General features: G+C 36.9%; 1 protein-coding gene across 5 annotated transcripts in view; it reads right to left on the reverse strand.

Annotated features, from left to right (window-relative positions):
- Window positions 1-20,755, reverse strand: part of LOC131164621 (structural maintenance of chromosomes protein 5) — a 50,872-nt gene extending 30,117 nt beyond the window's left edge. The window contains exons 1-20 of one of the 5 annotated variants that reach the window (XR_009139297.1): window positions 20,453-20,743; window positions 19,171-19,348; window positions 18,933-19,086; window positions 18,395-18,516; window positions 16,714-16,863; window positions 16,512-16,616; window positions 16,286-16,431; window positions 14,000-14,111; window positions 13,746-13,901; window positions 13,389-13,510; window positions 13,155-13,299; window positions 12,998-13,063; window positions 9,774-9,902; window positions 9,587-9,685; window positions 9,282-9,447; window positions 9,050-9,195; window positions 8,853-8,916; window positions 8,597-8,721; window positions 8,333-8,410; window positions 4,401-4,473 (exon numbers count right to left, since the gene is read on the reverse strand). Coding sequence is in view for 4 of the 5 variants with exons in the window: in XM_058121942.1 (XP_057977925.1) it covers window positions 4,401-4,473; window positions 8,333-8,410; window positions 8,597-8,721; window positions 8,853-8,916; window positions 9,050-9,195; window positions 9,282-9,447; window positions 9,587-9,685; window positions 9,774-9,902; window positions 12,998-13,063; window positions 13,155-13,299; window positions 13,389-13,510; window positions 13,746-13,901; window positions 14,000-14,111; window positions 16,286-16,431; window positions 16,512-16,616; window positions 16,714-16,863; window positions 18,395-18,516; window positions 18,933-19,086; window positions 19,171-19,348; window positions 20,453-20,490 (2,374 nt within the window). In the remaining variant the exon portion in view is untranslated. Of the gene's footprint in view, window positions 1-4,400; window positions 4,474-8,332; window positions 8,411-8,596; window positions 8,722-8,852; window positions 8,917-9,049; window positions 9,196-9,281; window positions 9,448-9,586; window positions 9,686-9,773; window positions 9,903-12,997; window positions 13,064-13,154; window positions 13,300-13,388; window positions 13,511-13,745; window positions 13,902-13,999; window positions 14,112-16,285; window positions 16,432-16,511; window positions 16,617-16,713; window positions 16,864-18,394; window positions 18,517-18,932; window positions 19,087-19,170; window positions 19,349-20,391 lie in introns of all 5 variants that reach the window. The other 4 variants (XM_058121944.1, XM_058121942.1, XM_058121943.1 and 1 more) reach the window with 4 other exon arrangements.
- Window positions 20,756-20,966: the final 211 nt, after the last annotated feature.

The following is a 20,966-nucleotide window of genomic DNA, read 5'->3' on the forward strand; positions in this document are numbered from 1 at the left end:
AGAAGTATATTCAATAATGCAGGATCAACATTTTTATCACTCAACACTTCTATGAATCATCAATATATTTTTATGAGTGGAAACATTTAACAACTATTTAGCATGTTTAGTCATTCTATGTGGTTGCAACATGTGGTCATTTTATAATTTGCAACATGTTTTTCAACCTGTTCTATGATGTATATTATCAACGCCCAGTCTGGCAATCTGCCATGAGTACTCATTCTATGATTGAGCCTGTTCCATTATTTGCAGCGTGTCCTTCAACCTGTTCTCAGATGTATTCTATCAAAATGCCATGAATTGCAGTCTTAGCATGTAGTAACCCGACCCCGAGAAAAAATAATAATAATAATAAAATAAATAAATAAAGAGATATTTTGGAGAATATATTTTGAAAAGAGATATTTTGAGATATTTATATATAAATATCTTGGAGGAGATATTTATTTAGATTACTTAAGGGCTAAGTTAGGATTTATTCTATGAATTCTCTTATTCTCTCTCTCTCTCTCATTCTCTCTCTCTCTCTCTCTCTCTCTCTCTCTCTAAGATCCTTCGCCGTTCGTTTCCAAAAACGGAGGGTACTGCGTGGATCAGAAGAGGAAACTCTACACTTTTAGTGAATCGGATCGTCGTTTCGGAGAGTTTCGGATTTTCCCAAGAATCGAGGTAGGAATCTGATCCTAATTTTGATTGGATATTTGGATAGCAGTAGAAAACATAGTAAGGTTATGTTTTGTGGTTTTAGGTTTTCGGGATCTCGGGTTGTCGATTTGGACCGTTTTCATACGAACTTTCATTTCGAGTATAAGGTAAGGGGAACTTGATTACAACAGCTATTTTGGAAAACTGGACCGCTAAAAAACTAGTTTATGTTATTATGTATGATTTAACTGCTTATTTTTGAAATTCTACCGAGTAGAAATGCCGGTTTGACAATTTTACGATTTTTGGTAAAAATGAGGATTTCGACGTGTGATTTCCAAATTTTACAAATATTGTTTATTTGTATTTATACTATAGTAGGAGAGGCTCGAATCCTTTATTTATTCAGTTAAACTAAGTATATTGAATTTCTATCATTTAGCGGGTTTTTATATCAAACTTGTGTGATATATGTTGAAATGGAAATGAATGTATTTTCTATACTATTGATATAGAATATAGGAATGAAATTCCAATTTGTTATATTGACAATGTGATAAACAGAGGCTGGTGATACACCGAGCCGCATCAGTAAACAAAGAGGGGTAGACTGAGTGGAAAGGCGCCGGTTTGAACCCGCTGGGATTTTTTCTATACTATTGATATAGGGTTGAAAAATAATTTCTTTGCAGAGTTGAAATAAACTACTGTTATATGATACGGCACGATATCGTAGCTAGATGTACACGTGCAACCACACGTATTAAAAGATGTGGGTACCAAGATGGTCAGCTTGCAGGGTGAAACCATTGGCTGATATTGGGCCAATGGGGGCAGTCGGATCGTATGTAGGTACTCGGCAGTGTCTGCACGAACAAGGCATTGGACGAGTACCAGTGCACAACTTGAGCCACGGGGTACAACTGATTATAGGGATATTTTGCTGTTGGTCATCTGATAAATCAGTAATGGTCGAAAGACATATGTGGGAATTTTGTAATATGAATAATGATATACCTTATGCATTACTGTATTGAAAATATTTGATTTATATTCCAGATGTTGAATGAAAATATGCATGTATGCAGTCACACACTGTTGTAACTCCTTCTTCCTTACTGAGAGGTGTCTCACCCTATCCTATAACCTTTGTTTTTAGGTCCGTCCGTGCGTCGGTCCTAGTAGATAAAGGGACTAGGGAGGTTATTTTGGTTAGCTTACGTAAGCATCTAAATTTTGTACTAAACTTGATGAAAGTCCTTTTTGGAGGGTTGTAATATGACGATTATTCTAAGTCCGAATGTATGTAAATTATGGATGCATTAGTGAACTTTGGTACAAGGCTAGTAGTAATCCCATCGGATGTTTATGTTTTTCCGCGACATTTACATCATGATTATGTATGATTTACACCCGTATGTCCCTGTTTAGGGTGGGTTGTTTCCATATCTTGAACAGGTATAGATATTTGATGTATGTGAGTGACACCTGAGTCCGTGTAAAGGGCCGGGTCGTTACATAGCACATCTTCTTGAATCATGCTTCATCTTTGAAACTGTCTGTCCTCATGGTTTTCATCTTTTTTGTATTCCACCCAGAAGTAAGACACAGATTCAGTTAAATTTATTGTTCATCATGCTAATTATTTTTTTTTTTTTTAAATTCATATACAAATCTAGTTACACTTGTGCACAATTGATAATTTAAACTAACTAAAAAATCCACATAAAACCCCATACTATGTAGGGGTGTCTCTCTAAAGCGATACCAAGAATGCTTTAACATAGGTCAGCTTGATGCACAAAGCTCCCGCATATGCGGTTTCAGGGAAGGGGCGGACCACGATGGGTCCATAGTACGCAGCCTCACTTTGCATTTTTGCAAGAGGATGTTTTCGCACCTCGAACCCATAACCTCCAGGTCACACAGCGACAACTTTACTGTTGCGCCTGGGCTTTCCTTTCCTTTAACTAACATAGCAGTTCCAAAACAAAATTCATTTTTTTCCTGAGAAGTTTCAAATAACATTAATTTATATAATGAATATAAATGATGTTAAAAGTAATGATGTTCTCAACTTAGCATAATTATTCTCCTAAATCATAGTATCCTAAACTTTTGCAGTTTATTGAGTACACAACATATTTAATTAGATTGCTACACAAATTAAGAAAATGACCAAATTTTTCAATTTTATATTTACAATAATAAAACAGAAATCTTTAATATTGAGCACACTACAAAAGGACCACCCAATTAAAAAAGGACCATTTTAGTCTATTCAAAAGTCCCATATAACATACTCAAAAGGGCCAAAACTAGGAACAACTAATGCCTCCTTTATTTTTCATAGAAAAAGAAGAAATTTTGTTGAAGAAAGAATTACAAAAAGGAGCAAAGAAACCTCCTTATAAGAGATTAGAACCAAAAAGAAAAAACATCAAACAGTCTGTCATCCAATCACACAAAAGATCTGAAGAAGTTCAACCCCTTAAAACAACCAGAGCTGGGAAAGCCCAGAGTGATGCCATATAATATATCCTATCCCAAAGCATAGAGCCAGACATCTTCTTCCCCGTGAAATCACAAGCATTTCTCCCCTACCAAATACCCCACAAGAAAGCCAAAAACCTGCACTTCCACAAAGCTGAACCTCTCCACACCTCCCGTAACCTTTAAATGAGATAGTTCTCTCATATTTGAGCAACTAAAGCCTCCTTTTATTTTTATTTATTTATTTATTTGACAGAAAGAGAAGCTTTATTGAAAATAGAAAGGAGAATAAAATACAGAAAAGGAGAACAAGAAGTCCTCCTAACGCCTCCTTTAATCAAACAGCTGTAGGGAGGAAGGGTACATTCAGCGGTTCTATTCTTAGCAGTGATTAGAAGTAAGAAGAATTTTGCAGCATTCTATGGACTAATAACATTTTGAAGTCCATATCACATGTCTAATGCTTCATTCCCAATTACCTCAAGGATATGACAATCAACTTCCCTGCTTCATCTATGTGAATACACATAATTCATAACGAAAATGAAAACTTACTCCCAACATTTTGTAGACTGCATCATAGAAAGCCTTAAGTCCCACAAGGTGGTGTCGGCTAGATGAATCATTTTCTGCCAATATACACAATTATGGACAATTTCCCCCAACAAATTCAGGGCTATTAAATCTTTACTCACTATCTCATGCCAAGCTATTTTAACTCTACCCCTACCCCTTCTACTGCCCCTAACAGTAACTAGCTCACTCCTCCTTACTGGCTTGACAAAAAATCAGCAAGGATGCAGAAACAGCCATATAGGACAGCAGAAGATTAAGGTAATTAGCCACTGCCTAGTAAGTTAAGGACTTTTCCTGATCTTTAGAACCTACAAAGGTACTTTATAGAGCCTACCTCTGTGCAGGATTTTCAATGTAAAATGCTAAAGAAGGTTCAGAAATAAATTTCCAGTTCCTGCACAGCCCTTGCATTACAAGCTAGCAGCTACATATCTATTCACAGAAGGATTTTCCTACATACATCAAGAAATGCTATTGAAAAGATTTTCAATACATGTATCAAGAGGATACTCCTGATTACAAGCAAAACAAAGAACTACTGTTAAAAAAAAACAAATGCAATGTGGAAATAATAAAAATAAAAACAATGCAAAGTGCAAACCAATATACAGCAACAACGAAAATTTCAACAAACATTCAGCAATAGAAGAAACTAGCAACACTTATAAATTACACCAACTTACAATACTCAAAGTGCATGGAAGCTTGCAATGCAGACTTTTCTTGCTGCTTCATATTAATTTCCAATTCTTTAATCTAAAAAAACAGAAAAAAAATTAAAAAATTAAATCGAATTGAATTTAGCAGCTAAATGTGTGCATGCGTGCTAGTGTGTGTGGGCAGAGTGCTGTCAAATTCATGAATCTAGAACACAACACCTAGTGAGCAATACTGGCATGCCAATCAAATGTCTAGGGATGATGTATGCGACCTAACTCCACATTTGGGAAGGTTGTTTCTATGATTTGAACACCCTTACCAACCATCAGGGTCAAGGCTTGCCTTCTATAATTATTTTAAAAAAAATGGGTGCATGTGTGCGCATGCGTGTACATATATATACATGTAGGTAACTGTATGAATGAATGAATGTACATATGACAATCACATAAAAAACATAAAATACATATACTTGAAGCAATTATTTTGACTATGTAGAGGAGCAATATCCTACAGCTAGGTCTGATTTGTAGAATGCCTATTCCTAGGAATAGAATGGAGTAAGATGAGAATCTAATAAAAATTGGATATGGATATAAGGAAAGGTCAATAATGCAAAAGCTCGTGTTATTCCATCCAACATGGAATAGGATAGGAATAAACAATCCCATGGAGAAATTTGGGAATGCTTATTCCTTGTCTATTTCATGTTCTCAATTCATAAAAACTTTTGCATTGTCATTTGCTTTACGTTAATAACAAATTTTCTTTTGTAAGCTTTCAAACCCATACATTATGATCATTCTACTTTTAGAAGTAGAAATTCCATAGACAAGGCATAAGCTAAGTTTGCAAGGACATTGGAAATAACATGTGTTCAAAATGCTTTGATATTCTTAATTTCTTCGAATATGAGAGTATATTTTCAATAAATGCTGAAAGCAACTGCTATTATAGATCTTTTGCATAAATGCAGACCTTATGATACATACTTTAAAAAAGAGGAAAAAAAAAAGTTATTACCCATACAAGCAACCTTCCTGCTAATCAAATGATCTTTCCTCTGCCCAGTCCAAATCAAAGGACCCTCATGACTCTCTCAAACTCCTTACCCCTACAGGGACTTTCAAAATGGACTTAAGATAAAGAGGGATACTAGATAGACAAACCTGAAAGAGGGTAACAAGGCCTCCTAAAGAAGGAAAAATGCGGGGTGAAGGGGGAGGGGGTTGGGGTTGGTGGGGATGTGTGGGGTGTGGGTTGGAGGACACCGTCCACTCATCTAGTCACTTAGACAGGAGCACAACAATAAATAGACCAGGATTACCCCCACCCCTCAAAGGAACACCTACACAAGTGAAAGGCCCTCTAAAATATCACACCCAGCTAAAGAGGCGAAATATGAAAACCTATTTTCACTTAAATTAATACCAGCTACCTAAAAATTATTTTCAAGCCTGAAACCCACTCAAAAAGTTACAAGATAGTTAGCACATTCGAAAAGACTTACAAATCTTCTAAGAAAAAGAAATGTCATCAGCAAGATGATACACCACTATCCCGCACTCCATACTCTAATCCTCTCATAAGACCTCTCTCCACCACCCTATCTGTCAATCTACTCAAAAAATCAACCACAGTAACAAACAAAAAAAGGGTGAAGGTGGATCCCCCTGTTTGACACCCCCTCAAAGCCCTAAACCAGGGCTTGGGTTCTCCATTGATGATGACAAAGCATGAGACAAGCATCCCCTCATCCAAGCATGCCATCTCTCTCCAAAACCTTTTCCATATCCATCATAAGCCTCTTCAAAATCCAGTCAAAACACAATTGCCCTCCCTTCCCCCTTTGTCACTTCATCCACAATCTGCCTAGCAGCCACAAAGGCACTCGAGCCTGAGAAAGTGTCTCCAATCACTAAACTGAGTCTATCAACAAGTACCTTAGCAGTATTCTTGTACACACTAGCTAGACCGATATGCCAAAAAACATTTGCAATCAACCAATTCTTCTTAGGCAACAAAATAATGATTAGAGTTAATGCTTTGACCCAAATCACATAAAATGGAACTCAATAGATATTTTCATTAAATCCTCCCTAATCCCATCCCAACAATCTTGAAAGAAACCATATTAAAACCATCTGGAGCTGGAGCAAATTCCTCTCTACTCCAAACACCACTCCCCTCTCTTCACTCTCCTAAAAAGGCATCTCCAACCAAATCAGCTAGTCTCTAGAAATAAGACTCCACTCCAAACCCTCAAACATAGGCCTACACCCATCCTCTTCCCTAAAAAGGCTTGAAAAAAATATATTTGTCTTCTTATTAGCTATCAATAAGAATTAAAAGTAACCTCAAGCCCCCCCTTAAAATTCCTATTCCCCAATCAAATTCCTTCTCATCTTTCCACTAGCAAACCTATGAAAAAAAATTTTGAGTTGCGGTCACACTCTATAACCCATTTAAATGTTGTCTTCCATCTCCAACTCATCCCTTCCCTAAAATCACCTCCTCTAACCCATTTTTCAGCAACATGCTCTTTACCTTCTCAGACTTATCAAACTCCCTTCTTCCTCTTTCCTATATAACAGATCAACCTCTTCTAAAATGCTAGACTTCTTTAGCCCTAATATCGCCATAGTTTCCACATTCCACTTCTTAAACACTTCCTTACGCCTAAGCTTTTCCTTCTCACTCCTTCTCAACATCCTCACTCCAAGAGTTCCAAAGTCCTAATCAAAGAATGAAAAGGTTGATGATTGAGGCACATGCTTTCAACCCTAAGCGGAGTATGACCCCATTTGACCTTGCTAGACTAGCGAAATAGGAAAATTATCTGACACTGGTCTAGGAAAAACACATTGTTTTAATATTTTATTATATATTGTTTATGAGTTGAGGCCTGGGCAAAGCAGGGTCAGGCCCTAGCCAAACATGGCCCTGCCTGAACCAGACCAGGCCAGTCCAATGTTCAAGTCCACTGCCACGTCCTGTACAAGTGTCTACATTGTCATGCTGATGCAAGCATCTACCAATGGGTTCAGGTAATAGAGATCAGTACCCAAAGCTTCAATCCAATTACCTAAATACATACCGTCATTGTGAAGAAAAAACTGCAAGATTCCCCAAAAACCAAATCTAGTCCCAAAGTTGTCATGAGTCGGAAACAGACAAAAAACTAAGCTACTATTTTTGAACTCACAGCAAGATTCTCAACCACATTTCTAAGTGATTGAAAAATCAAGAAGGAGATTAACCGAACAATTCTTTTCAAATTTAAAGCTCATGCTTAAATTACAAAAAATATAAACAAGAGAAACAAAATAAACAAAAAACCCTATCAAATCCAGAGATGTGCGCACACACGCACTCACATGCACATGTATATATGCATATGCTAAAGGGGAAGTTCATCCCCCAGGAGACATCAAAATGGTTAGAGCTTGGGACTTCCATATAGGTCTCGAGTTCTAACCTTGGGAGGGAGTGAGAAGGGATTTCAACTGAGGGATGGACTACCCCTCTTTATACATCTCCAACCCAATGGGCCTCCCAATTGACCAAAACAAGTGAAAGTTCTAACATTTTCCAGATAGAAAAGAATACTGTTAAAGAAACAAGTGTTCATCTAACAGGAAGAACAGAAAAAGCACAATTTGTCAATTCTAACATTAAAGAAAGTGCAACATCCAAATTTTTACCCCTAACTTCCATAAAAAATTCAATAATCAAATAGAGGATTAGTAAGGCGATTTTCCCTTATTATTTGGCAAGGCAGTACGATTAATTAGAATGAAACTGATTTTCATTATGTACAACACTACAACATAATGAGTTCTAAAACTTTAATACCATTTTTGGACCAAAATCAATAGAAATGAGAAGTGAGTCAATGACAAATTTTAAATAGCAAATTATGGACCAGCATTAACAACTATAACCCAGTGAGCACCTTCGCATCCTGCTCTATGGATGTCATGTGCTTTTCAGCAAAATTTTGTCTGTGAGAAACAGCTTCAATGAGTAGTTTCTGTCAAAACAAACAAGAGTAAATTAATAAATATACAACCAATAATTGAACATATTATTCAAAAGGAATGAACATTGTTACACTAGATTTCAATGTACACTTAGTCATGAGGTAAACTTCAGAACAAAGTTATCACCTCCCATGGCAATATAAATTTACGACCTTCCCAAAATGTGGAATCATCACCTTAATTCCAACTGCACACTGGAAACGCTGATTATTCAATTTTGCAGCTTGATCAATAAGCCTTGCCATAGCAGTATCCAGGTCACCCTCCTTCTCCACAGATTCCAATTTCCTCTTCCTTTGATCTAAAACCAAACAGAAGGATTTGTCACCAAAAAAGATTAAGGAAAAATAAACATCCCTATAGAGATTTTTAACATGTAGATATGCTAAACTATGCACTATAAAAGCAGTCAGATAACTATGAGATACATACTGACAAGGTTCTCCAATTCACGTTTCTTTCTCTTCTCAAGTTGCACTGTGTTGATGATCTCCTCCTGCAGAACATGATATAATTAAAGATGCATAGTATACACATAACACATGCACAAATGTAAGGGAAGGGATTTATAACATAATTGTATCAGCATATGCAGCAAAGACAAAATATGTGTACTTAAGTCAGCTTACACGCTGTCTATGAAGCTTAGCTGCTTCATCCTCCAAGAGTCTCTTCTCATTCTGAAGTGCTTTTAAACTTTCATCCATATTTGAAATATTTTCTTCCAGCTCTTTTTTCCTGGACCTAAGCCTTTCAATCTCCCCAACATCGACACCTGTAAAAAGTCTGGCAGCTCAAACTATGCCAATATATTTGGATTATACACTGACGAAATAAAGATAAAGGTTTACAATAACATACTACACAAAAGAAGACGTGAGTGATTCACTGGCTCTACACTGCCTGAAATGTGACCACCATATCTAGAGATAGACCATCTATAGTGATTTTCAGGAGTCCAAAAATCCAAAATTCCTAATTTCGAAACTTCATCGGCTTTCTGATCACTTTCTTTTGATCCAATATACTGAGAAAAATAAATAAATTATACAAGTTGAACAAGCAAGAATAATTTTGGAGATTGATACTATTGACTGCACAACCATTTAAACGATTAAATGAATAAATCAAAGACAAAAATGACAGATGAAGCTTTGGCAACATACTGAATGTTCCAACCCAAATTGGCTAATCAAAACCTCCTTGACAGCATTTGGAGCATCAAAAACTTGGTCAAGCCGGGAACAGATGCCAAGTGCCTTCATCTGCTTAATAAAAAAAATGACAAGAATAAAATAATTAGGTTTCTTCCAAGAATGCATTCAGAGCTCCAAACAGATGCCCACTGCATACCTCCTCAGAAATATGATAGTGCTCTTTGCGGCGGCCTTCACCATCCACATAATTAAGAATTGGAACATCAAATGACCTCATGTTCTTAACCAAGAAGTCCCGATCACCAGAATCCTGTGTTATGAAAGACTGCAAGGAAAAGACCAGAGTCACCAGCAAATTGGTAAATTCTCAATGTTCTAAAGCTACTGCATCACCAACCAGCAACTATCATGCTCATAATTTAATGCTACAAAACTACTAGACACTCAGCCAGCAAGAAGATACTAATCTAAAAGCCAAGGCTGAAAAGCTAGCCAGAAGGAGAAGCACTGGAAAGATATTCAGAATGCTGTCAAAGTGAAAGTTATTGAGAAAAGTTTAGAAGAGCAATTTCTCTTGTACAAGCTAGTTGTGCAAGATGCTCCTAGTTCCACTTTTCACTTGGGGTTATCTTGTCCTCCCTGTACTAAAATTTCTTCCTTAGTAGATTTTTTGTTTATCAAAAGAAAAACTTTAGGAAAAATATGGTACAAGGAAATAGTTGTTGGAAAATCTTTCAAAACAAGATTATCTTGAATAGCCTAGTTGCACTACCTTTCATGCAACTATCTTCAACCAAAAAGATCATCATCATTGCCCACTTCCTTATGCCTACAGTATTCACCATTTCCTCCCAACCCACTTTCCCCAAACCCTAGCCCCCAATCCCCAGCCACTAAGATGCCACCATTGCCTACCAGAGACACCTTTGAGACCCCTGCCCACACACCACAAAACCACCTTTGACCAAGCCATACACCAACATTAAGTGTGATGGTCTCCTTCCTCCACTACACAAAGTTAGAGACCATCGTTGTTCTCTTCTTCAAAGATCTTTACTAATTAACTCTCTCATGCGAGCAACGTGAGGCGATCAAGTGGTCGTTGAAAGGAAGACCTTCGACCAGCTACATGATAGTGAGTACATTGATCTCCTCGGAGTCAAAAAGTATCGAAGGGTGTGGAAGATCTCAAATTCCTTGCAGGTGGGCAGGATTCAAGGTTCCTCGCCATTTAGGAAGATTTATGGTCCTCCTGATTCTGTAAGGAACAAGGATAAAATCTTGTTGCTTCAACTCAAAGTTAACAAGTTTTGTGAATTCACAGCCGTAATGGAGACTAACAATAGCAGTTGGAGGAACATAGCTTTTCCAAAGGGCTTCAACTCAATCTATTAGTGAAAATCTCATCTTCAGCAACTACTTTGGGTAGACAAGTGATTTCTACTCTAAAAAGAAAGTCTAGGGTCTCCACACCGAGAAGGGAGACATTGTATGACACAAAACTTCTTGGAGTAGCCTTGACACCAATCCTCAAGAGGTTAGAGCTCTCTTTGTCCCTATTGCAATAGCTCATTGAGGTCACTTTGTTTGCTATGTAGAAACACAATAAGCTAAGGATGGTGAAGAGAAGTGGCGCCATGTGCTCCTTCAAGGGTGTTGTTAGGAAGGAGAGCAAAGTATACCTAGCCTCATTTGACTGCTAGTTTGAATTTTCAAGGCCAAACTTGCCCAGACATTTTTTCTTCCTTTGGGAACCTCGGGGTGGGCCTCTATTTGGGCTCTACAAGTGTCAATCCTTGCGTATTAATAATCAATCCTCTCCCCCTACCCCCCTTGCCAGCCTATCTCCTCTTTTTTTTTTTCAAATTTTACGAAGGCCCGCCCAAGCAGTGCTAATAAGCTGCAAGTGATCTTTAGGCCCTTGCTTGTGCTAGACTAGAGCTCCTCCATTGTACGAACCCCTCTTGCAGACCAACAAGCCTCAAAGGGGAGAAGATAACTTGTTTGGAGTCCCCAAAGTCTCGGGTAAAAGAATATTTCTTTACAATAGTTCTAACTCCTAAGACAGCGTCAAAGTCATCAAAGTTATTCCCTCCTCCCTTGAAATTTAGGTGCTCAAAGGGCGTTTCAAAGAAAAGTTTTGGATTGGGTTCTCCAAAAAATGAAGTTGATCTGTAAAACAATAATAGTGTCCTTGGAAGGCTTCGAAGAAGGGCCCTAAGTCTTCGAAGAAATTGAAAAAAGAGACGATAAGAAGGAGAATTTATCATATTAAAAGGAAAAAAAAAAACCTTCGTCCATAGTAGGAAATGGATACAAATAGGGAACACGAAAAAACTTGAATTTTTTAGTGAATTATGACAAAGTTGGCAGGATCTCTTAGAGAATGGAAGGAGACATTATTTGCTTTCAGGAAACCAAAGTTGCATATATGGATCAGATTATGCTCAACAACTTATGGGGCGTAAGTCTTGCAAGTGGAATTTCCTTGGAGCAACTAAAAATGCAGGGGGTGTTCTTGTTTTATGGAAGCATGAAGTGGTAGAAATCTTGGATCACTCTTTAAATTCCTTCCAAGTTTCCTGCATGTTCACATACCCAAAAGATAATTTCAAGTGACATGATTTAGGTGAAGGACCCTCTAAACAGATCTTCTGGAATGAGCACTTGGGATGCTCTCTGTGTCATCAGGAAAAACTTCAATATGATTTTACATGCTAAGGATAAGGAAGCAAGTGAACCTCAAAGAAAACTTGCATGAAAGAGTTCCTTTATTTCATCAATGTGAATGCCCTCATTGATCTTCCACCCATGGGTGGCTCTTTCACTTGGTCCAAATCCAAGGAATCACCATCTTTTTTAGCACCGATGGGTTCTTAGTTCTTACGATCCACAAATTAGTACGAACATTTGCCAAAAGTTCGTGAGAGAATTGGCTGTATGTAATCAATAAAGTCATGGATTACTGAAATTTAAAGAAGATGCCTTGAGGAGAGGACATAAGCACGAATGAATTTGGGCCAAACCACCATAAAGTGGTTGTATCATTCTTATCCCCAACTCTTCAATTACACCACATATCTTGCACATGGTTCTTTGATTATTAGCAACTGAATTGGGTTTGATTGAAATTCAGATAATTTCTTGTTATCAAACCAATCCAACCCATCCCCTCAAGTGGCTACTTGACCCAACACCCTCAACTTAGGTTGGGATAAGTTTCAACCATCTTAAGTGAATTTTCTAAGGTTCTCAAGGAAGGTCCCTAAGAAGGGTCCATGATCCAATTATGGGCTTGTCCACAAGGCCCTTCTTGACATTGGTTCCCTAGAGAACAACAAGACAAATCCAGTCATGACAAGGGAGGGTTGCAAAAGAAAGAACAGAAGAAAGCTGCAGAATCATAATACTAGCAAATACCTTCCATATGTAATTAGGCACATGACCTTCCAAGTAGTCTGCGTGAACTCGATTCGTGACATTGACCTGCATTTGCATATTTGACAAATTATAAAAGAATAAAATAGACATATCCATTTTGTGTGTGAAACACAAGAATCTGAATTTCAACATGCACCTCAAGCAACACAGGACCATAAACCTCCTTATTTAACTCATGGCGATGTTGTTGCAACCAGTTATATGCCTCAAAAATCCTTTCAGCCCCAGAATTATGTAATGCTTGCAATAGTTTATTGTTAGTATTCTCCATATCACTCAGCCTAAAAAGAATCCCTCAAGTCAGAGAAAGCATTCAATAAAAGATAGGAAGGCATATAGATAAACATCATATCCACTAGATGAACTTTACCTATTGAGGCACTGCCTTAGAGTTCCTCTATTTTGAACCAGAAGTTTTTCCTTCTCTGATTTCTGTAGCCCCTTTTGTTTTACAGAGAAGTCCAGCTCCAAAATTTGAGAACCTAATTTTTCCTAAGAGCAATGTAAATTCAGTAGTAGGAAAGTTAGATAATAAAATCATGTGGCAAGCAAACAAAGCTTTAAATTGAATTTCATAGCAATAAAACATTACATTAACAACATATCTACAGATCATCAATACAAGCAACTCAGCCATATATCTAGGCTGAAATCTAATACCTATCCTTATCAAGATTTCCAAAATAAAATAGCAAAACTAAATTACTAACAAGTAGAAATATCTTACAATTTCGTTTTTAGGAGGTTCATAAGAAGGTAAGTTTGCCAGTTCTAGTTCAGCAGCAGCAACATCTTCTTTAGCTTTTGTGATTCTTTGTTGACGAGACTCTTCTTGCCTCCTCAACTCTTCCATTTCATTGTATTTACCTTGAACTTGCACTCCCTATATTGATTTGAATGAATATCAGAATCATTAAAGAAAAATCACAATTGCAACAATGCGTAAAAGCACTCTAACTAAAACTCACACTCATAACATACCAAATGAATTGCATTATCAAGGAGTTCTTTACGTCTCTTATCATTTCCATCTAAGAGGCCCCGTAGTTTTTTGCATTTCGTATCGAACACTGCCTTCTCCTTCTTTTGCTTCCTGCAACCAATTGACAAGTTAAAACAAAAATAAAAGGAACATGAAAAACAGAGGAAACTTGGTTTGGGTTTTCTTCTGGTTAGGGCCAGGGCCCAGGGGGGTGTGTGAGAGGTTGAGAGAGAGAACAAGCAAGGGCATTGACATCATATACATTGTAAACCAAAAACCTGATTTTTTTAGAGCCAACTAGCAACTAATATGGTATAGTATCAGAGCCACAGCTTTATAAGGTTATGGATTTTTTTTCTTTTTTGTTTTTTTAGATTAACAAAGAGTATATTAAAGGAGAACGACTAGTACAGCAAACAAAAGAAAAGAACAGGGAGAACAAGATATCCTTCCGAAACTGGAGGAACCTGAAGGTCATGGATTCAATATTTTTTCTTTAATAGGTAACTAAAGGTGAAGCCAGTGAGATTCAAACCCATCTCAAATGTAGGGTGTGGATGATCCCATCACCAGTGGGGCATCCAGTATCCTAAAAAGTTGCTGCCAGCCCATTTTTCATTTGTCATTTGTGCTGTTTTGTCTCCCTCTTTATATGCAATGGGTCTGCAGTGTTAGCTTGATAACTGTTGGTTATTTATGTCTTTTAGTGTTATTATCATTGAGTGTGTATGCTAATTAATGAGAGTTAGTAAGGGTGTTATTGTCATTAGCATGTGTTTAATTTGTTTTATAAATAGAGGGACAGACCTATCTTCGAGTTAGGTCATTCATTGTAATCAAATCTTAACATGGTATCAGAGTGTGATCCAACCTAAACCCTATTCCCCAAAATTGTCACCAGAAAACACCATTCCTGCGGCTGTCCTTCCCAGATCAACCTCCATCCCATATTATTTCACAGAACCAACCGTACCCCGATAAGATTGCTCTTAGGAAAACAATATTTTTCATCAAGTGGGACAACTTCATATATGAACAAGATAAGCTTCTAAAAAAATAGGTAAGAGCATATAATAAAGAGCACCAAGGTAGTGCTGCACATACAAAAAAGACTTGGAAGCTACTTATTAAGCCATCCTTACAACCAATAAATCTCAAAAAAAAGAGGCTTCAGGTTTAGAGAGAACAGGAGTAGTTAACCGTCTCCACCTCCACTGTAAAAAGACCATAAATTTGTAGTTGTAGTTTGTTATAACAATGATTTTGTATAACGTGTGTAATGCCAGCCATGGTTCAGCCCCTTCTAAAGATAACATTGATGATTGCCTTAATGTGGTATTTGGGGGGAAGGAAAAAAAGGAGGAAAGGTAAAGGTACAGGGACAGAAAAGGAAGGCCAGGAAAGAAGCCCTCTCCCTCCTGTTGTTTGTTAGAATGAGGAAAAGTTAAGAAAAAAGAAACAATTAGCACTCGATTTATCGGCAAGTCTCTTCAGAGTTTAGATATTGATTTCTGAAGGAAAGAAAACATCCAATTTCTATCTTCTTTTCCCCTTCCTTGGATTTTCAACAAAAGAAAAATTATTTTCCATACGTCTCTTCCTTTCTCCCTTTTTTCCTCCCTCTATCTCCAAACAAGCAGCATCAGAGAACATGCCAACAAGGGCAGGAAAACTTCTCATAGGAGATCATAAAGGCAGGTTAAAAGTCCTGCCCCTGCTAATAAATTTTTTCCCCTCTTCTTAGCATCTTGCTTAGGATGGCAATTGCAAGGAAGCTTAGAAAATATACATTCCACGTATCTTTCTTGCTCATTACCAACTTATTTATAACCTTCAGCGCATTACCCATTCATTGTGAAAGAAGCTTCCCTTATTCATCAAATGATATAAAGTGTGTTTTGTCGTACAAATCCAACATCAATAATGCAAACAGTATAGCAAAATTGCATCAATCAAAATTCATGAAGACCAATTACAAAGTAAGAACAACCAAAAGCAAATTAATCACTTCCATAACACTGAACTGATGCCAAGTATACTGCTTATGAGGAACCCCAGCAACAGCAGAGAGAACATAAGACGCCAAATTTAAGAAAGATACAGGATGACATGCAAGCCAGCCTCAAAAGATCAAGGTAAAATGTCACTCTAAACTGGAGATACAAAGGTTCAACATGATAAAATTTTCAAAAAGTGAGCTTTTAACCAAATTATATATTTTTAAACAAAACTAATTTTAATTTGGACCCACAAAATAAAATTATGGTGAAATCTAGTTGGCATACTCAATGGGTTCTTTAAGATCATTTAAAGTTCTAGCAGCTTCATCCAACTTCTTCTTTGCATTATTCTCCTGCTCCTTAGCTTCCAAATATTCAGCCTTCTTCATATCATACTTCAGCCACGGCAATTTCTTTTTCATAGATTCAACCTGCAAAAGACAATAAAATCTGCACCCAAATCCTTCAGTTGATAATTAATAGTAAAACAACAAAAAAGTGGGGAAAAAACCTTCATTAGGAGCTCCTCTCTTTGGCGAACACGCTCAACATCTTTTTCTTGTTCAGTGTGAAGAGCCCTCAGCTGATTCAAAGTTTCTCCATTCTTCTCAACAGTCTAACACAGAGTTAAAAACATAGTTTAAAATAAGTGATAATTTTTATTTAGAAGCTGCAGATACGGAACTGAGTGGAAGGAGAATTTATAAACTCACTGTTTCAAGTTTCTTCAACTCATTACTTTTATCAACGAGAGCACGGTGTTGGACTGGTAATTGAGGATCACCAACTGCTTTTTCAGTTTCTTCTAGAAGTTGCACAGGAGTCAACTTAGCAAACTCACAGACCCTATCTTGTGGTAAAAACTACCCTCAAACCCCCATCCCGACCCACAAAAACATAAATAAATAAATAAAACAAGAAAAAAAACAGGATATATATTTAAAAACAGAGATGAAGGCCTAACGCAAATGCATAGTCAAAAATGCATGCATTCAAATAGCAATAAATTCATTTGAAATATCATGCACACTAAGAATGAGTGGCATTCATATGCATATTAACTTCTCCGGTGTGTTACACACAGCATGTAACACTTCAAATTGCATGTTCCCCACAAGTGCCTCATTTCTATGAAGGAATGCCAGTGATAATCCTAATAAAACCAGATAGCAATTGAGCACTGCAACATCAGAAATTTGACACGTTCAATAAATAAATAAACATGTCACAAGCTTCTAGAAGTTTCTGGATTCTGAAATCTTTTTTACTAGGTGTTTGGTAAAGGCTAGCCACAAACTTACCAGAATAGCATCAGCAAAATATCAGCTACTAAACAAGATTTAAAGCACCAGGAAATGCTCTGACAACGAAAATATACTTTCGTAGACCATAATGACGATACCAACAGGTGAGGATCATTACTCGCGCTTCAAGAAGTCTAATCCTAAACTCCAGATCATGTTTGGAGCTTTGAATTTCCAAAGGTTACAGTCAAACAATATACTTATTATTTTTAAACATAGATACATAAAATAATAATAATTTTTACCAGTAAAAAGAAACAACAACATGCACATTTAATGGCAAAGCGCTAATTTAACAAAGCCGGCTACTTCTGAAATCATAGAAACAAGTGTCTTGGTGGACACAGTGATGCTATGTTGGATACAACTTGAAATAGTATTGCAAGTTTCCAACATAGCATAAAATCAAAATCTTCCAATAAAATTAGCAAAATTATATCCAATCTGCTGCACTTGATTCACGTCGATCTATGTGCAAGACAAGCTTTGAATTAAAAGAGCAAATCATTTGACTATGAATTTGGAATTTTTTTTTTTTTTTTTTTTTTGCAAGTTGTAATTATTGATTTTCAATAACTTCAGTAAGATCCGTGTTACAACACGCCTACTGCCATATTAGAAATGTCTCCATTCTCATCATGCAAGTGAAATATCACAATTCTATTATATTGCCTACTTTCAATTTTCCAACAATAACAATGAAAATAAAATTAAAGAAATAAAAATAAAATTAAAGAAATAAAGAATATAGCCTCCAATTGAAGGTGTACAAATGTATATCTCTGTTGAAAATTTTCAGTAACTGCATTTGTAGCATATGTTTATGCGATCAAAAATTCAATTACAAGTACATTATTTTATAGTAAGTGTTTTAGACATTCCAACCCATATACATGTCAAAGAAAGCAAATTTTGCAACTATTTAATGAAATTTGAAAACATCATGCATAAGATGTCAGTGTCACAACAATTATGTTATGTTTGGTCTGTGGAATGGAATGGGACAGGAATAGCATGGGATAAATATTTGGAAAATGAAAAGTATGCAAAAATCAATTGACTAATTCAACCCCATTCCATTCTTGCGTACCAGGCATATAGTCACTTTCAAATTTTGAGAGAAATATCCACAACTCACTTGAGTCAAATTGTTGACTTGGATGTTGAACCTTTGGATGATTTCAATTACATCTTTCTTTGGCACCACTTTGCCTGCAGTCATTAAATCAGGTGTAAATAACAAGCAGTTCAATTTCGTGGTTCTTTCCTCAATCAACATTGAAATTTGAATGCACCAAGTCAAGCAAGATCAAAGCATCGCAATGTGAGCAGACAGGAAGCAAAGCCATTATCCAGAGAATAAATCAATTTACATCCATTGCAATTGTGAACCAAAAAAATCCTTTAACAAAATAGTCAATAATAAACAAAAGAACACAGGTAGAATAGACATTACACACATGCTTGCACACCCAAACCAACTGATAACTATGTGATGCCAAACCAACTGAGAACAATGTAATGAGAGTAAATTACTCCACCATCGCTAGCTTCAAAACAGTATGCAGAAGTTTTACTTCAACGATTCAGAAGTAAAAGAATTGTGTGTTGAGTCTTAAATACCTTACCATTGAACATCCACTCGGACCTGTTGCGCGTATCTATTTTCCGAATAATAATGATATTTTCCTTCATAGAGTCCCCCCTCAAGACAATCTTAATATAACCAGACTCCTCTCCACGTTTCACAAATGCTCCAATACTTGAAGCCCGCCCAAGTAGCTGCAAATAATGGAAGTTCCAGTCATTATTAAATCTCAAAAACAATAATCTTCAGCATTAGTTTTGATTGTTAACCCGACTAACCTGAGGCTCGCCTCCAAGACCAAGGGCAATGGCACACACAAGAGAGCTCTTCCCTGATCCATTTGGCCCAATTACAAGATTGAGACGAGAACCCGGTTTGCATTTCAAGTCATCAAATGTCATAAAATTATGGAGCTCAATCTCGATTATGTTTCCCGGAAAGTAATCATCTTCCCCTCTAAAAGCAAAAAATAAGAACGTAAATATTTAGAGTGAGAAAGAGAGAGAGAAAGAGATCATAGACTCCCACCGGCCTCTCTCGCTCTCTCTCTCTCTCTAAGAAAAAGCACGAAGAATGGAAATTAAAACTGGTGGCAAAGATAAACAAAAAGACACAAAGAAATAGTGAATGAACAAGTGAATGAAATCTCAACTTACGATGCTTTAGTGCAATCAACTTCTGTAAGACCATGGGAATGCACCACACATAAATCAATATTTTATTTGCTTCCCTTTTTCACAGTTACCTCAGCAACCAAATATATGTTGATAGGAATATTCTTTTAAAAAAAATATAGTTCGACAGAAACTTCAGTATTTTATAATATGTTGACACTGGAGAAATATATATAGTAAAAGTGGTTGATGTCGAGACAGAAAAACAGAATATTGTTCTGGAACAGAGTTTTCATTCTCCATTCCATTTCCAATTAAAAATTGTCATATTTCTGTCCAGTTTATCAGTATTTATCTGGAGAAGTTAGAAAAAAATCAACTATATGCTTGGGAGAGGCCTTACATTTGGATGTGTGGATTTAGAAAAAATTAATTATAAAATTATATTGAATTTTGTCCAAATCCATCCCCTGAACTCCATGCTCCCAAACGCAGCATAAAATATGTTCTCCAAGTTTCCAAAGATGGAAATCTTGAAAACAATGGCGTTTTTTAATTTCTTGAAAATCTGGAAATAGAAAGTAATTATCATTTTCCATATAAGGAGGCCGAACGATTCTACTTTCCTTTCTTTTCCTCGATTCCACCAGGTAATAGGAAACAAATTGCAAGATCGTGTGTTTCAAAATCAAAGCAGCACAGAAGCACAAAGCACTACTTTCTTTTCATTTTTTTTTCTTTTTCTTTTCTTCTTCCACATCCCCAGTTTTAACAGCAAGCATAAAACTACGTGTTTACCACTCAAGACCATTAACTGTTAACATAACTACAGAAATGATAAAACCCTAAACAAAACAACGATGGTTATGCGAGCAGTGAACTAACAGATAAATCTACAAATCCAGAGATCCAACATCGTATCTGCACGCGCATTCAAAGTTCGAACCTGGCGAGTTTGCGGCGCTTAGCGCGAGGCTCGGCCATGGCAGACGATCTTCGCCAGCTCCGAATGTATGGAATGGAGAGCTAAGTATTCGGTGAAACCCTAGCTAACTTGATTGTACAGGATCGGGACAGGCTAGGGTTTCTGCAGGGGGTGAGAGGGAGAGAGAGAGAGAGAGTCCGCCAGAGAAAAATGGCGCGAAATCCAAATGGCTCTCTAGTTTACTCACAAGTATCGACCGGAGTACCAGAGGCAGATCGTTTTGCTCCGGAGAGGGCAGCAGATGCGCGGCACCTGGCGTGTTCTGAGATCCAACGGCTGATATCGGTGACTTTAAAAAAGAAAAAATTTCGCATGCTTCTGACCGTTGGATCTATATCCCAACAAATAAGGGAAGAGGGAAGGTGGTAACGGGAGGATTAAATTGGAAAAATATTGTGTTAACATTTTAGGACATGTTTGGTTGGTATCATTGATAATAGTTGGTGTTGGGTTGAGAAATAACAATCATAAATAA

The sequence above is a fragment of the Malania oleifera genome, chromosome 9 (genome assembly GCF_029873635.1).
Source record: "Malania oleifera isolate guangnan ecotype guangnan chromosome 9, ASM2987363v1, whole genome shotgun sequence".
Classification (NCBI taxonomy): Eukaryota; Viridiplantae; Streptophyta; class Magnoliopsida; order Santalales; family Ximeniaceae; genus Malania; species Malania oleifera.